This window comes from Salarias fasciatus, chromosome 20, assembly GCF_902148845.1.
Source record: "Salarias fasciatus chromosome 20, fSalaFa1.1, whole genome shotgun sequence".
NCBI classification, from domain to species: domain Eukaryota; kingdom Metazoa; phylum Chordata; class Actinopteri; order Blenniiformes; family Blenniidae; genus Salarias; species Salarias fasciatus.
Genome location: NC_043764.1, coordinates 27948391 through 27965711, shown reverse-complemented (window position 1 = coordinate 27965711; position 17321 = coordinate 27948391). Strand labels below are relative to the sequence as shown.

Sequence of the window (17321 nt, the reverse complement as noted above, 5' to 3'; positions counted from 1 at the left end):
GAATCCTGAACCTTTCTTTCAGGTGTATCAGTGACACAGACCAATAGAATACATGAGACAAAATGTGAAAGGCAACTGACTATTAAGCCAATATAAATGTTTTTAATTTCTCGGGTAATGGTTGGTCATGGAATCTTTGAAACTTTCATTGGCTGAAGAGCATCTAACAGGTAAAAGTCCCATAAAGAACTGTTAAAAAAGCTGAGAAAATATCCCATGCATGTGTCACAGGGACAATATAACATTTGAACTTAGACTGACTGCAAGGTCTATGAAGACAAACTCAGCAGACATAGCTTCTCCTTTAGCTATGCTGCAATTTCAAATTCAATATTCCTTATTTGATATTCTTTTGAGGAGACTTGTTTTTTGGCACACTTGGAGTAATTTTTTGAGCACAAACGATCATTTATCAATCACGGTGGTTTGCCTAAACTTCTTTAAAGCAGTTATGAGAAATGACACTCTGGATCATCGGAATCTTTTGGTGTTTTTAATATTACACTCTCAGTAGCATTCCATTGATTCCAGTCTTTTGTGAATGTATCTATCAGTTTCTGGTTGGCACCAGTCAAATATAATGGGGCAACAAGAGGTCATGTGTAGGTATCATACATGTCAAGCTCAGATTACCAGGCTTTGCTTTAAAAGTCGCATTTTTCACTTCAGCTCAGAGGAAGAGATAAAATAACAACTCACTGAATGAAAACACCAAAAACAAGAGGAAAGAGAAAAAGGAGACATTGTATGCCACCACAGAAGGAGGAATGTGGGAAGTCTGGATCTCCACTGAGACACTATGACTGTGTGATCAACAGAAACCGATGAAACCACAGGATTCTCCGAGGTCAGCTGCTCCACAGAAGAGGGATTCAAGCGTCGTCACAAAGGGAGGGCCAAAGAAAGTTAATCCCTTCCCACTGCTCCGGAGTGACCCTGATCCATCGCACATGAGGCTGGCTGTTGACTTTATTAGCATCACTATTACGTCCCACCGGCTGAAGACGTGTGTATGGCAGTCCTGAAAAACCACATACACATGCCCACACTGCTCCCACTCTCCCTGCGGCGTGGCCCCCATTAAACTTTGAGGGCTCGGACGTGTCCGCCACCGCCAAAACACAGGGTGAGCTTGTTCTGCTGTCAGTCCCTGCCCACCCTGCTGCCCGCCACATCATGCTTTATTCATACTGTCACATGGTTTAAAGTGCTGACACAAACCGCACGCTGACACCGTGCCACCCGGTCACGCCGAGCGTCACCCAGAGTCGAGCCTACTTCCTGACGAGGGGGGATGGATGGCGGACTCACCAAAGCTGTGAACTGACTGAATGCTGGGAAGCAAGAAAGGAGAAAAACAAATGAAGCTTGAAGAGAAAAGGAAGTAGAAGAGGGTTTTCAGTCCAAGACTATGAGGCTATTCCATGTGTTGGGGCCCAATGCATGGAACTTCAATATCCTGAACTCAACATGGTTTGTTGCTCTGGGAATGTTGTGGTGCTCATGACCGGTCTTGGTCTTGAGACCACATTTTCAAGAAACTGGTTTTGATTCAGTCTCGACTCGACTTGCTCTGGTCTTGGTGTTGACTTGTTCTTGAGCCCTTAAACTCTTGGTATTGTCTTGGGTTTGGTCTTGACTCAGTCTCATCCCACTGAAGTCTTGGTCTTTCGATGCTCTGGTCTTGGCTTTGAATTGTTCTAGGGGCCTTAAACTCTTAGTCTTGGTCTTGACTCGGTCTCGTGCCACTGAAGTCTTGGTCCTTTCTTAGTCTTGACTTGTTCCTGGCTCCTTAAAGTCTTCGCCTTATCTGAGTCTTGACTTGGTCTTGTCCCCTTGATGTGTTCGTAAATGGTAAATGGGCGACACTTGTATTGTGTTTTCTACCCTGCTACAGCAGAGCCCAAAGTGCTTCACACTGCATTATCTAATTCACCCTATCACACACCGGTGGAGGTGACTGCCGTGCAAGACGCTCAATCCATCCACTGGGAGCAGTTAGGGGTTCAATGTCTTGCTCAAGGACACTTCAGCATATGGACGTTGCTGGAGAATCGAACCTTGTCTTGGTCTTCAGTGACGCTCAGGTTAGGTGGTCTTGACTACCACACCATGCTCTGGTAGGAGGATTAGCAAGTACAATACCACACGAGAGCACTCTGTTTTGTTCAGTCCTCTGTATTGCTGCTAACAGTTAATGCACTCTTGACTGAAATCTTAAATGAGCTCCCAGTCCTGAGCAATCAAGTCCTCGGAATCCAAATCAGTTGAATTTGATCTTTGAATGTCTGCCTCAGGCTTTAAACTTCAACTTCGAGGGCTTCAAACAGAAGAAGCAGGGTAACTAATGAGACTAGATTTCCCTGAGATAACAGGAAATACCTGATCAAAAGCATCCACTCCATTGTTGTGTTGACTCTTGGGTTGAAAGCAACCTCACCTTAATCATGTTTCTCTTCACGAACTCTTGCCTTAATGAGGAAAGATTAGTATCTTCTGCGTTAGTGATCATCAAATACTCCTCGTTTCCTGCATTTAATTATGTTTTTGTGTCTCCGCAGTGGGTTTCATCCTTGGCTTCGGTGTATCATTTCTCCTTCTTGAAGTGTTTTCTTTTCTTCGACTGGAGATGGAATGTTTGCTTTTTGGGGGTTGGTTGTTGGCCAAACCATCCACCACAGAGAGAATGGAACTCTGACCTCTGATCGTAGAGCAGTCGAGAGGCATTGAGTTTATTGACATGGTTTTGAAAATTGTTGTTAAAAGCGCTCCATTGTTGGTGTTGCTGTAGGTAAAAGGTAGCCCCCCCCCCCCCCCCCCGTCTGCTGAGAGGTCCCTCTGCTGGCCTGCTGTCCTGACTTCCCTCCCCCGAGCGCCCGGAGCTGCTGGAGATGAGTAATCAGGCTCATTACGGAAGCCTCTGGCCAGCTCCTTCATGTCACTGCATGTAATTAATCTACCTGAGACAACTCATGGTGGAGGACCCCCCCCACCCCCCCACCCCACCCCCCGGGGAATAAAGCAGAGGGTGAGGCGGAGGCAAAGAGAGGACGGAAAGAAGAGGTTGTGGCAAAGGAAAGTTGCGTCCAGAGGACAGTTGGAGAGCAGATAATGAGGAAGTGAGAGGGAGCGGTATTATGGAGGGAGGAGAGGAGCTTAGCGGGGATCTGAGGAGAGCGAGGAGGGACCAGAAGAGGGAGGAGGGGGGAGGCGACGGGGGCGAGCATGGGACGAACAGCCAACAAGAACGAGGAGGAAATGAGGAGTCGGAGGACGGAGTTTAAGCAGGGAGTGGAGGAGGAGATGTCGAGGGGGGGAGGAAGGGTGAGGTGACATGGGGAGGAAAAGGAAGCGGGAGGGGAGGAGGTGTAAAAAGTACAAGGTGAGCACAAAGCCGTCCCTGGCCTCATTACAGTAACACAGCAGCCTGGCGCGGGTTCATTCGTTATCTGCTCCCACACTCGTTTATTCTCCCGCTACATGAATCGTCTCCATGGATTGCATGTCTCTGTGGATTGTATGAATAGATAGAGTGGGGGTATGTGTGTGTGTGTGTGTGTGTATGTGCGTGTGTGAGAGAGAGAGAGAAAGAGAGAGAGAGGGGAACAGAAAAGTGCCGATGTTAACAAAACAGAGCAGCTGGCTGGCGAAGGGGTTTGGAGTGGAGGGGGAGTGGGGGAAAAAAAACCAAGGTGCGTGTGTGTGTGTGTGTGTGTGTGTGTGTGTGTGTGTGTGTGTGTGTGTGTGTGTGTGCCCATGTTCAGGTCACTCCCGTGTAATTAGTCATGTTGAAGGATACCTGAGCGTGTTAAAAATACACTCCGAATACACACACACACACACACGCATGCGATCATCCCTCTACTTTATATTTCCTCCTTTATCAATGCAAAGGAGCTCATTCGAAAAAAAAAATAATAATAAATAAACGAAAAAAAAAAAACTTTAGTGAACAAATTCAATAAATAAATGCAGGAATGACAACGGTCATGAGTCCTGAGGACTGCAATTACTGATACTGTATATTAGATTTTTCTTTTAAAATTGTTATCATTTGCTGTCGTTTCAGACATTTCAAAACATTCACAAAATATAGAAACATACACAAAAAGGGAAAAGAAAAAAAACCATGGTAGTTTGATTCTCTCTTCTCTTTCTTGAATTCAGTATTCAATAATCTCATTATCGTCCTGATAATACTGTACTGAAAATAAACCATATTGCTACTCAAAAGTAAAAACCTCTATAAAATGTCACAGATTTATAATATAATCTGCCTGCAGCCACTCACAGCTCAGTTTGTGTCACTGGGGACGGATCCAGCCGATAAAGCAGGACAGAAGACAGATGAATGCATGGCGGAGTTGCTGCTGTAATTCTCTCTGGATTACTAATTTTTCCTGCTAAAGACAAATTAGGGGCAGAATTATGATTTTTTTTCTCCACTAAATAATGCATTTAGTGTTTTCTTAAAGTCCTCCTGCAGGCGGTAATGGAGTGCCTGGTGGGCTGCTTTTGGCCTGCAGGCATTCTGTTTCACATTTCTGGTCAATATCCCGGAGTGTGTGCCTCGGGTGTGCACGCTCTGCCTGCCCATGCAAGAATCAGGGGCATTCCTCTGGTGGGGAGGCTTAAACGGGATTGTGTGAGCTCATTTGACAGAAATTTCAATGTAGCAGATGCTCACATATTAAAAGACCCCTGAATAATTTCTGTCTTAAGAAACAAGATCCTCGTCTGAATTCTAATCCAGTGTAACGACATCATCCACCTGGCTGGACTGCAAAAAAACACAAAAAAACACTCACCTGCTGGAAAATAAAGACACAAACGCACATTTTACTTCATTTAAACTAAACTGTCCTCAGCTGTATGAGCACGAAGCACGAATGTAAAAGTGAGAGTTTGAATGTCTACAGTCACAAACTGGACATGTTTTTTTTAACTGTCGCCTTCCCAAAATTCACCTAAGAAGTGTTCCAGATGCGTGGACTTGCATGCGCGTGTGTATGTGTGTGTGTGTGTGTGTGTGTGTGTGTGTGTGTGTGTGTGTGTGTGTGTGTGTTCTTGTATTTCTATCCTTGTCGGGGCCAAATGTCCCCACAAGGATAGCAAAACGTGGAACGACGTGCCTTGTGGGGACCTTTTTCCGGTCCTAAGTAGGAGAAACAGTGTTTTCTTGACCATGTTGTTGTTACTGAAAAAAGTAAAAGTGCAAAAACATTTCTTTAGGGTTAGGCTTTGTTGTGGTGTGGGTTAGGGTTAGGGTAAGGGTCAGGGTTAGGGGCTAGACATGAATGGGAGTCAATGGACGGTCCCCACAAGGATAGAAATACAAGACTGTGTGTGTGTGTGTGTGTGTGTGTGAGTGTAATAAATCATGTAAAGCAGGTTGCTGGTTGTTGCTGATGCTACAGTCTCTGTCGGCTCCACATGATTAGGAAGAGGATCATGTGGAGAATCTCCATATGTCTGCCTCACCATGGGCTTCCAATCCCCTGGGGAGTGTGTGTGTGTGTGTGTGTGTGTGTGTGTGTGTGTGTGTGTGTGTGTGTGTGTATGTGTGCCCGTGAACAAACCAGTATGTATTCCCACAGCTTGCGTTGCATGCATCCCACTCGCTCGTGTGTGTGTATGTGTGTGTGTGTGTGTGTGTGTGAGAGCGATCCAGGGCACGCCGACGCGTACCGCCGGTCCCTGGTGTATTTGAGTATGCAAGTTCAATGTTTCAGTGTTTGGCGAGGGGCTAAATAATGCACAAAGAGACAGTAAGATTGAACGGATGAGTGTACATCTACTGCCGGCTAATTTTCTCTGTGATTTATTACCTTTATGATCGCAGTCACAGCCAGCTGTGATACATACACACACACACCTCCCCGCTGAGAATACTCAACACAATGCCGGTCGGCGTGCGGGTTCTCAATCAGCCATGGATCTTCTGTCTGTTGTTCTGCTGCATTAATGTTTCCCAACTCATTTCTTTTCTACGAGCACCTATTCTGGGAAGCATGAGGGCAAAGTTGCAGGAGACAGCAAAACATTTGCATCTTCGGTACAAGATATCGCCAACCTTTGAAGGTTATTAATGCTACAAAATGCCAAAGACGTGAAATGACGGGTTACAGAAATATTCTTGGAGATGAACATATTTTCAAATCTTTAAGAGCTAGAATTTGGCCCTCAGAGAGCGCAGACCTCCGCCACAGCTCAAATCAGTCACCAACAACAATAAGAACACCATATATAATAAAAAAAACATTTTATTTCTCCCCAACACAAACAATGTCTGGGATAAAGCTGTTTGTTGCATGCTCATGTCTCAATGTGTTTCCTCACAGTGACTGACACTCCGGAATCCCCCTGTTTTTGTCTGTTCTGGATCCTGGTATCCGGAATACTTCTGTGATCTGGATCAGCAGCTGATATCTCTTCGAGTCATTGAAGAACTTACATGGTAATTTTTTGCTCAGCCCCCTTGTCATTTATTGTTGAGTTATGCCCAACTATGTAAAATACTGCCCTATCCCTCAATGAAAAAGAATCCTTTAAAAAATTCCTGGATCCAGACAGTGATCCGGATCATCACCAAAATTTAATGGACTCTAAGTTAGCCGAAGACCCACCTTTCCACAAAGTTTCATTAATCCGTCCATAACATGTTCCGTAATGTTGCTAACAGACCAACCAACCAACCAGAAACCAACAAACCGAGGTGATAACACAACCTCCTGGCGGAGGTAATAAATCAGTTTTTCAAGGTACTTCAAAAGTTCTAAAGTAACTGACAAGAAAAACCCATAATTTTCTCAAGAATAACAGTCAAAAACTATATAAAAAAGGCCAATTCAATGTCTTATTCGCAAAACTAATATTAACTCAACAGTATCACACTGCATGCGATCAAAAATTTTCTAACCATACCGAACATTTCTCTTAATTTCAAAGCAAAACTTAAAGTGTAAAGCAGAGAGATCATGACACGTTTAAAGCAAAAGTTCACTGAGTAAAGGAAGTTAACAAACATGGCCCCTTCCCAGAAAACGGTTAATAAAACAAACCGACAGGTAGTGAGAGTTAGCTCCGAAAGAGTTTAGATTTGAGGTAAATTCCATTCAACTGATCTGATGAACGCAACAATCCATCAAGCTTATCCACTTTACCCAGCTCGAGTTCAGCAGAACATCCTGGACGTGTGATCCGTTTTCAACAGGACGTTACGTTCATATACTACTATGACATAATACCTACAGAATCCTCTCACACTTTCTACATCACCATATTGAAATAATGCCAGAATCAAACCATGTCTCCTCACTGTGAGTAATGAGAGCCAAACACTGCAGCACAGCAGATCAAGACGGAGGCATTTCGATTTCGGAAAGTTCTACACCAATCAATTATCTTCATTTCTCTTTATGCAACTTCTACCTCCAAAGCAGGAGGACCGATCTCTGACGATGGCCCCAGCCTGGACAGGTCAAAGGTCACCAGACCGTTTGGCGCTGCTGTACAGTTACGTCCAGAAGCTCCGCTGTGGGAGGAGCGACTCGTCGCTCCACCCGCCGCCGCTCCGGTTCATCTCAGCAACTTTCACTTTTCCACGGACGGTGATTCCGTCTCCCTCTCAGCGTCGCTTCCTCGCACATGCACGTCTTTTATACCCCCTCCTCCTCCCCCCTCCTCCCTCCATCTGTTTCTCCTGGTTTGTTTGCTTCCCTCAGCCTGCTTGCTGAGCTCCGTCTCTCCTTCCTCCCTCTGTCTCTCTACTCTCTCTATTCTCTCCCCGTCCTCCTCTTCCTCCCATCGCGCTCTTTGTGGCGCCGTCATTGTTTGCTCCTTTAATTCCCTCACCTCCTCTTTGGCTCTCTCTCTCCCTCTTTGTCTTTTTTTTTTTTTTTCTTTCTCCCCTTCGTCTTTCTTTTCCATTTGCCACGCCGGTGTGTTTGTGTGTGTTTGTGTCTGTCAGTCTGACACACCACAGCAATTCATCATCATTTTATCTACAGCTCCCTTAATTGGATCCTATCACAGTCCCACCTGACGAGCCGGGAGGCGGGGGGGCGGCGAGGAGGCGGCTCGCTCACACCACCTTCACACACACACACACACACACACACACACAGACACACACACACACACGCTGGCCTCCTGTCTCGCTTCATCAACAGCTGCAAAGTTGTGTTGGGGCCTGTATTTTTGACTATTTTTCCAGACTCCTGCAGAGATAATGTTGAGATTTCAGAAAACATTTGAGCACACTGAGGAAGGTGTGTGTGTGTGTGTGTGTGTGTGTGTGTGTGTGTGCGTCTCCTCCAGTGTTTGCAGCTCGCAGCAGTAGCAGTGATGTAGTAATGAATGCATTTGAGTGGATCCAACACCGGGGAGGCAACCTGCTCGCTGATGTTTCCTGGAGTGAGCGCTGGTTTTCGGAGGAGTGGGAGGTCTTTCAATACATTTACAATCCCAAATAACAAAGAGAAAACTCTGGATGCATCCGAATGTGCTGTGTGTGCTCAATCCCACTGACCGAAACGCTGGGATGTTGTGTAAAATGTGAATCAAGACAGATTTATATGCTCGATAAACCCTGATTCAAAAAACGCAAACAAGATGAGGAAGGGGAGTGGAGGGGAATCCTGGAGGGGGGCGGGGTGATGATTATGTGACAATGTATGAATGAAGTTTTTGAGCCTCAGCCAGCACTGAAAACAGAGATGATGCACAAAGGGAAAAATAAATCCAATCAGGATGAAGTGAAAACTGCGTAGTCCCAACGTTTTCGACAGCCGGTGCGTTTCTAAGATTCAGAATCTATAAATCTACGTTTTGGACATCGGGTATCAGTGGAACCTACTAGATTATCTTGTGTTCTAGTTGAAGCGTCTCAGGTTTTCTGGAATGGGGGGAGTTTGTACGTCACTGTCAAGACACTGATGGAAGCTGAGCCTGGTGTCTGCGCCTCTCCCTGCCTGAGGTGTGGAGTTTTCATTCAGATTCAGGAGCGAGAGCCTCATTTGGATTAGAAAATGATCCGGCTTGTGACTTTGACCAAGTTATTCAAATATTCAAATTGATGTTCGGCAATTACTATTTTCTCAGCTCGCTCTCCTTTCAACGGGCTTTCAAGTAGTCAGGTCACCGAGGACGGATCTGCCAAAAAGCAGTAATAACAACCCCCGAAAAAGTCAAATCTGAAAGAACTGGGGTTTGTGTGAAGCAATTACAGAGACACGAGCACACTAAATATGCGCAAATTACCTTCCAAGTAGCACAAAGGAACTGTAGGAGCCATCAGAGCGATCGGGGAAATCAACTTCAATAACATGCCGGAGCGCGGCGTTTTAAAGTCGCCATCCGACATTCGGAGGTGGACAGACCTCCAGGATCACAACGCCTCGCTCGATCGTTCCCCGCGTTGAGAACGACGCGGGCGACTCGACACGGCTTCAGAAGCGGCGAGCGGCGGCAAATCGAGATACGTGTCTCCATCCCGGCGACGGCGAGCGAGGCGGCGAAACGACTCGCGACCGCTGGGGGGTGAACGAGGGCCGCAGGGGAGAGAAAAGGAGCTCAGCTCTGCGACGGCCGCCGTGCACGTCTCGCATGTTAATCATACGACTCGTTAAGTCATAATCGGCGTCGTTAAAAAGCCCGCCGTCAGGAGGCGGGATTCAGCAGCAGGAATGAGGAGAGGCTGGATTTGGCAGCATTAACTGATATTAAACAAATACATGTGGCCAGAGAGGCTCGTCATGGTGAAAGTTGTACTTGTTATCAAATTTGGGTACTAAGAACAAATTAGTGTTGCCAGCTTGAGTGGTGATTAATCGAAATTAATTGATGGAGGGCTGCCAACGATTAATTCCTTAAAATTCCAATAAATCGCAATTGGCTCAAAGAAAAGAACATGACGACAGAGCTAATCTTCATGTTACTGGACATTGTTCTTTTAACTCTCTGTGTAGTTCAGGTGAATTATGAGGATGAGATTCGCCATCTGAAGCTTGATTACAAGTCCACAAATGATGCGATTAATGATTAGTCAAAATTAATGTGATCAAAACTGACAGCAGTAGAAGTGATATAAGCACCGAGGAAACTCATTTTGAGAAATAATCTGATTAGTTGGGTGAATTCCAGTCAAATAACTGTATTTAAAACCGCACGGTTTTTCAACTGATCAACTGATTTCAACTGGATCAGTCAATAGATGTACATTACATCATGTGTGTTCATCCAGTTTCCTGAGGTCAGCAGGTGTGTGTTGTTTATGGATGCCCATGGTGGTTTCTTCTCACTACTTTTACAAAGCGGAACAAGGCCTTTGCTTCTGTTCTGGTATGAGACCTGGGATGTTTGAGGATATCAAGCCGTTCCAATGCAGCGCTGTGTGTTTCACCAGTCCTCGGCAGTGTGGGCGTGGTCTTACCGTGGTCTTCTGGCACTGGATGCTGGAGCTGTTGAACCTCAGCGCCGGGACGCTGTGCGTGCTGCCCTGGATGTGGAAGATGCACTCGTAGTTCCTCTGGCCGGACTGCGGCTGCGGCAGGTTCTGGGCCAGCAGGGTGATGGGCCTCATGACGCCGGCGGGGATGTAGATCTGCGTGGACGGCAGGATCTGAGGGCATTCCTGCACAGCGGAAACATCACACTCTTACCATCACATCTCACTGTCACACCGCAAAAAATGGTTTTGGGATGTGAAGACAGAATGTTCTGGACACGCTGCCCGAGTGATGAAGTTAAAAAAAAAAAACTGTTCACTCCTCCAGGGGAAAAAAAAAAAAAAAGAAATTCAGAGCCGACAAAGTGCTGCAGGGATGCTGTTTTCTTTGTATGCCAAGCAGAAAGAAGATGTCAGAAGTTGGCATCACCTTGGTTTTTCTCCACAAAAAGCCCTTTTTTCCTCTCGGTGTTTGATGTGTGGAGGAGAACAATTCACGTGGCACACAAAAACTTTATGACAGTCGCTTTTTGTTAACAAGATAATCCTCCTGACTGAACATGGGTTTTATGATTCATCACCCGATTCGCCACGGACAAAGTTAACCTGAAAGAGAACTCAAACGCACACAGGAAGTGGAGAGCTGAGAAAAAAACTGGAAGCATGTGAAGTCGGCGGGAGTTTTCTCATCACTGCTGTGTGAAAGTGGAGAGCAGCGCCATGCTTCATGTCTGAACGGGCTTCACCTGACCCTGGAAATGATATGAACGGCTAAATGAACAACTTATACCCCTTTCCCACTGCAACTAGCAGGTTGTCCCGTGTCTGCGACCCGCTAACTATCGCCTTTTTAGACGCCTTTCCCACCGCCTGCAGATCCGCTTCTCACCTCCTGCTGGCGAGCCGCGTCGCTGCGTTTTCCCGCACTGATGGTGTCCCACGTTGATGACATCATCAGCGCGACGGAGCAAAACGAAAGTAAACAATGCAGCAGAAAACAGTCCCTGTTACCTGTAGACGAATCTCGTCTTCCCCACGGATCAGGGGAAGCTCTCTGGTCTCGCTATCTTGCCACTGCTGGGTCATGTTGACGAAGGAAATCTCACGCTGTGTCCAGAAACAACAACTAGCGCGCTAACTTAGCCACGCTGCGTCGACGTCAATATGTAAGTTCCTCCCACTAAAAGCCGGTAGAAAGCTGACCCGGGAATTTACCGGGTCGACTGCAGGGTGAACGACCCGGGTCGAAATCCCAGGTCAAACCTTTTTCCCACTGCCATGACTTAGCGGGTTTAAACGGGTTTTTTGGCCAGTGGGAAAGGGGTATTGGAGAGACGGTGAGCGCGGTGGCGGGTCATTGGCAGCGGTGGGAATACGATTCTGCTTCACGCAGCCGCCGTCGTCTTATTTGTTTGTGAGGGCGTTCAGTCTGGAGGTGTTGCTCTTTTCAGAGGTTTCCAGGCGAGACGGCGCAACGTGAAACACAGACTCGAACCCCGTTCACGTGACACCATCGCTCAGAAACACAAGAAATACTGACTTCACCAAAAATCCACCTCCAGAAGGATCAACCCCCAGGAGGATCTTCTTCTTCTACTGCTGGAGAACTGAGTATTGGCTGTGTCAGCCTCAAAGAGAGCGTGCCATTATGGAATCAGCCCTTTCTCCATATTAATTAGGCTTTTATGGATATTAAGCATGTTACCTAAAACAATCCACCAAAGGATGTTCTAATTCCTGCAGCGTGGACGGAACAGCGAGCCCGAGGCGGCGTGTCTCCGTCTGGAGGGTTCCACAGCGCAGCGTGGCAGGAGGACGAGTGTTTCCACTCCGAGCCTTCTCGCCTGCGTTTCAATCAATAAGACTTTGGCCTGAACAGCAGCTTCTCACCATGCTAATGGGAGCAAAGCAATTTTCTGCCTTTAGTAAATCTGAGGACAAAACACAGCTGTTGGCTGGAATTTGTCTTAAATTGTGACACATGCCCCAGACTGAAAACTGCTGCAAAAACAACGTTTCTATCAAAGTTCTACTTCTTTATATTCTTGGGAAGTATATAATACAGCATAACCCGCTGCTTTTGGCAGTGACACTATAATAACAGACTGTAAAGATGTCATAATTGCATCTCTTTGGGTTTCACGGACTTGTTCTTTGTTATTTTTTTCCTCACACCTAAAGCCGGTCGGAGAGCTGCTGTCTCTTTGTCTTGCTGTCCAACTGTGAGCGATGTCTTAAAGGTTACTCTGTCACTCAACTCCTCTTTGCTGAACTGATTCCTGAAAGCTGTCGGATTCAGCCGGCAGGAACATGAGTGTTAGCTTGTCTTCTCTGTCCGTGAGACGCTTGACGTTACCTCTGTATGAATGTCTGATTCTCACTGTCAGTTTTTAAAACACATCTATGTTTAATCTGTCCCTTTAGATGAAGACTTAATGATGACTGATGTTTAAAATCTGTTGACTTCGTTGTCTGTTTATTCGAAATTAGTAATTCCACAAGTTCTCTGACAATGGCTCAAAAAACATTTACACCGAAACGTTTTTAAGTTAAAAACGCAAAACTTCTGTTATGCTGTGAATTTCAACAACCAAACGAAGATGATAAAATCTGATTATTTGACTAACTAAATTAATTATTCAACTTATTTTTTTGCCTTTATCTTTTACTTTATTCTCCTTTTCATGCTGTTTTAATCCCTTTGTTTTGATGTATTTGGATTTTAATGTTTTCTATTTGTCTTTTCTTTCAGTTTACTCATAACGCACAACAGTGCACAGAATCACTGAAAACACAAGTTTATGAAAACGGCTCCCGAGGCGGAACGTTGGACAACACCACTTAGTTTCTATGGAAACATGGGAATTAAACTTTTCTGAATTCAGGATGGAAACAAAGAGTCAATGTTGAAGGATGGAACACCCCACCAACAGAAACACAGTTTAAGAGAACAACATGAGTGGCATGTGACAGTTCTGAAACAGACTCAACTGATTAGTACCTACTTTCAGTTTCTGGTGAAATAAAGTAAAATCCCCTTCTGACTGTACTGAAGGACATATTCTGTGTAAGTTCTGCACTGCTGGTGTGCTGGATTGTTAGATTTTATTCACATAAGTGCCTCATTCCACAACAAAGTAAAAAAAAACAGCCAATTGTTTTCCTGGGAATGCTTGATTTAAGTGGCTTTCTCGTTCAGTAGTACAGTGGTGATTTAGCCAATCATATGTAGCTTTTTAAATGCCTCTCGTGAAAAATTCTGAATAATAGTAAAGTCATTGTCTGCGGTTTAAGTGGGAAAACGTGCGTTTGCAATATCATCAGATGTGTAATTACCAGTGAACCGGGCCGATCCACCAACACGTTTGGTATTCAGCCCAAGATGCCGCAAACAATCGCGAGAGCAATACAAATACTTAACTGGAGTTGTGGAAATTAAATCACTTTCCACTTAAAGCGCCATCAGGCAAACTATAATTTTCCTATTAGGACAGCAAAGAGTGGAATCGCAGGGAGCAGCGCTCCGTTTCATCGCTGCACCGGGGCCAAAGCGGCGGCTCCGGACCTGACGGGCTCGCCTCGGTTCCGGCCTGCCTCTGTGCCGAGGCGCCGTCTGATGGAACACCGGTCATGGCTGGAGGATTGGCTGGGAAAGGCACGAGGACGAGGAACGGCGGGCGTTTGGATGCGATGGTGCTGAGAGACGCTTCTGATCCTCTCACAACAACAGCAGCCTCCTGTAGCCAGAGGTGACGACTGTGGAGGCTCCATACGGGCTAAAACGGGGGGGGGGGGGGGGGGCTGGAGCTCAAATCAGGGTCAGAAGATTCACTTTGATCTACTCCTCAACGCACATGCGGCTCGCACGTTCTCAACATTAGATCCATTTTAACGAAACCTTCTGGTGCAAATTACAGTGAAAAGTCCAAAACAGATTTGCATTACGCATGTTTTAACAAACTCACCCTGACAGCATGGCTGTGAGAACGGTTTGACAGGAAATAGCTTTCATGGTCCTATTACCAATATCTCATCTCATAGCTCACTCAACAAAGTCAACACTTTCTTGCAAACTTATACAAACGGCCTCTTGCAGTCCGGTTTTGAAACACGGGCCTTATGTTTCACACCACTGCCTCATACGTCTCGGCCCTGTCGCATTAGAGCTCCTTCTGCCTGAAGAAAATGATCAATGACTGGTCCTCAAGCATATTTATAGAGTCAAACCTTCACCTTTTCAGTCAATATTCATTCTTCATGTTATTAGAACATCCACTGTACTGGTGCTTAGTGTTCACACACACACACACACACACACACGCTCAGTCTTGTATTTCTATCCTTGTGGGGACCGTCCATTGACTCCCATTCATGTCTAGCCCCTAACCCTGACCCTTACCCTAACCCTAACCCACACCACAACAAAGCCTAACCCTAAAGAAATGTTTTTGCACTTTTACTTTTTTCAGTAACAACAACATGGTCAAGAAAACACTGTTTCTCCTACTTAGGACCGGAAAAAGGTCCCCACAAGGCACGTCGTTCCACGTTTTGCTATCCTTGTGGGGACATTTGGCCCCGACAAGGATAGAAATACAAGAACACACACACACACACACACACACACACACACACACACACACTCTCTGAAAGCGACACCGCTGCACATCTGTGGCGGAGCGCCGCCCTCTCTGCTCCCCGTCGCTCCGCCAGCGTGCGTCTTCCTCAGGTCTCTTCCTCCTGACTGGAGCATCACAGTGGGAATGAAAAGCACAGCGTGGCTCGCTGCTGAGAAACATGATAATACACACACACACACACACACACACACACACACACACACACACACACACACACACACACACACGTGTGCACGCCTCAGCACACACACAAAAGCACCCCCCACCTCAGGTCGACATTTATAGTACAAAGACACCGATTGCGCAAACACATAAAGGGGGGGAGAAGGAAGGGAACACACACGCACACACACACACACACACACACGCAAGCACGCACGCACGCACACTCACAGAAAGTGAAGAAAGGGCCGGGGAGCAGAGGATTGTGGGAGCTGTTTCATTAGCAGTGGTGACAGGTGTCAGAGCTGAGTCTGCATCAGACAGCAGAGCCGTTCGACACAATGAGACACAGCAGCTCTTTACCTGGGGATTCCTCTGATCCCTCCTCTTCCTCCACGCCGCCAACACCGAACGTTGGATCTTTACATTCCGAACAGCATCCCGCCCTCTCTCACAGCCGCACGCATTACAACCTTCACATGTTTGCTTGGATACAATGGTAAAGTTAAAGAAAATAAAAATGCATGGTTGATCCAGTTTGTGTTTTCCAGTGAGGAATGACTCACATAACAGATCCAGCCTGCCTGAGAGCATCAGTTCTACTAATATATGTTTAAATTTACAACGTCGTGTCTGAGATTGAGCAGCCCTCACTAATGATCAGAAGCACAGCGGTCTAACAGGAGACCTGGTCAGGATTACAGCAGCTCCTTCGTTGACAGAAACCGGTTGAGTCTAACTTTGATAAACAGGAATGTGTTTGATTTATTGATTCCATTTGATACCTTGTTGATTTAACATGACTGGATGAGGACTGCATGAGGTCCACGGGTTCTCCAGTTCTCCATCCCTCCCTGCTGGGCGGTCTAAACTCACGTTACAACAACATTTTATAGTGAAGATGGTAAACACTGATTTAGTCTTTACATCAGTTTACCTGACATCTGTGCTCAAAGACCCTGAAAATGGGCTCCTGACATCTGAATTACGGTTCTTTCCATTATCTCCAGTCAAACTACTCGAACGCCGAACCCTGAAAGCAGCATCTGGGTTCTTACAGTAAAGCCTGACTTTGGGTTTCTTCACGATTCCAGCGCACGGCGGGGGAATCCTTTCTGATGTAAATCGACTGCGTTTCTCCGTGGACGAGCGCTGATGGAGGAGACGTGCAGGTGAGGGAGGGTGAGAGGGGCGAAGCGAGGCAGCGGGGCGGCGGAGATGAAGAGGCGAGGCCGGGCGGGGTCTTGGGAGTCATCCACTCGTTTATTAAACCGGGGGATGCGAGTCGGAGAGGTCAAGCTCCCGACAGAGCCGGGCAGGGGTGGAGCTCGGCAGCACGGGACTCATAAACACCGCTCAGCTCTCGGCTAATTCCCACTCGAGCACTACAGACACGAAAACACAGACGATGTTCCATCAAGACAGAAATGCCCTAAATACCAGTAACACGCTCACACACAGACACACACCTTCCTCCTCCAGCTTCCACTAAAGCTAAATCTGCCCTCTGGCACCGAGCGGTAAGCTGCTGCTTAGGCCTGTGGAGTGTTTTACAGTAGCCTCGGGGCCACATGCACAGATACTGTGATCAAAGGGGCAAAGGTAAGGCTTCAGAAAAAAAGAGAAAAAAAAAAAATTAGTTGAAGTTCCTCTTCTATACTGCCAGCGTGAAACCTCTCCCGGGGAGTCTGGCAGCTGCCTGCAGCATCCAGAGGCATGAACACACTGCTCGGATCACACGGCGGACGACAGCGTTATTGAACAGTGTTTGTTTTTTCTGTTCATCTGCAGACTGATTTGATTGAGAAACTGAGAAAAATGCAGGTAAAATGTATCGCTGTCATAATATTACTATTTTAATCTGCGTGCTTTCGATAAATGGGAATATCTAGGCTGTGTGCAGATACACCGGGTGGTCTATTTTACTGTTTACATGCAGCAGGACTTAATAACAAGGGGCTCTGCAGGGAGCTCACACTCACACCAAACACACTCCACTGACTCGGACCCTTCATTTATCTGGAATACACACAGTGGTGGTAAATCCTGCAGAATCAGCACTTAAAGCCTCA

The 17321-nt window shown here is 46.3% G+C and overlaps 1 protein-coding gene across 1 annotated transcript in view; it reads right to left on the bottom strand.

Moving 5' to 3' along the window:
* The window catches only part of plxna1a (plexin A1a), a 235418-nt gene that overhangs the window by 75345 nt on the left and 142752 nt on the right, over nt 1–17321 (bottom strand). The window contains exon 9 of the mRNA XM_030118875.1: nt 10433–10633. Coding sequence (XP_029974735.1) covers nt 10433–10633 — 201 coding nt within the window. The remainder of the gene's footprint in view (nt 1–10432; nt 10634–17321) is intronic.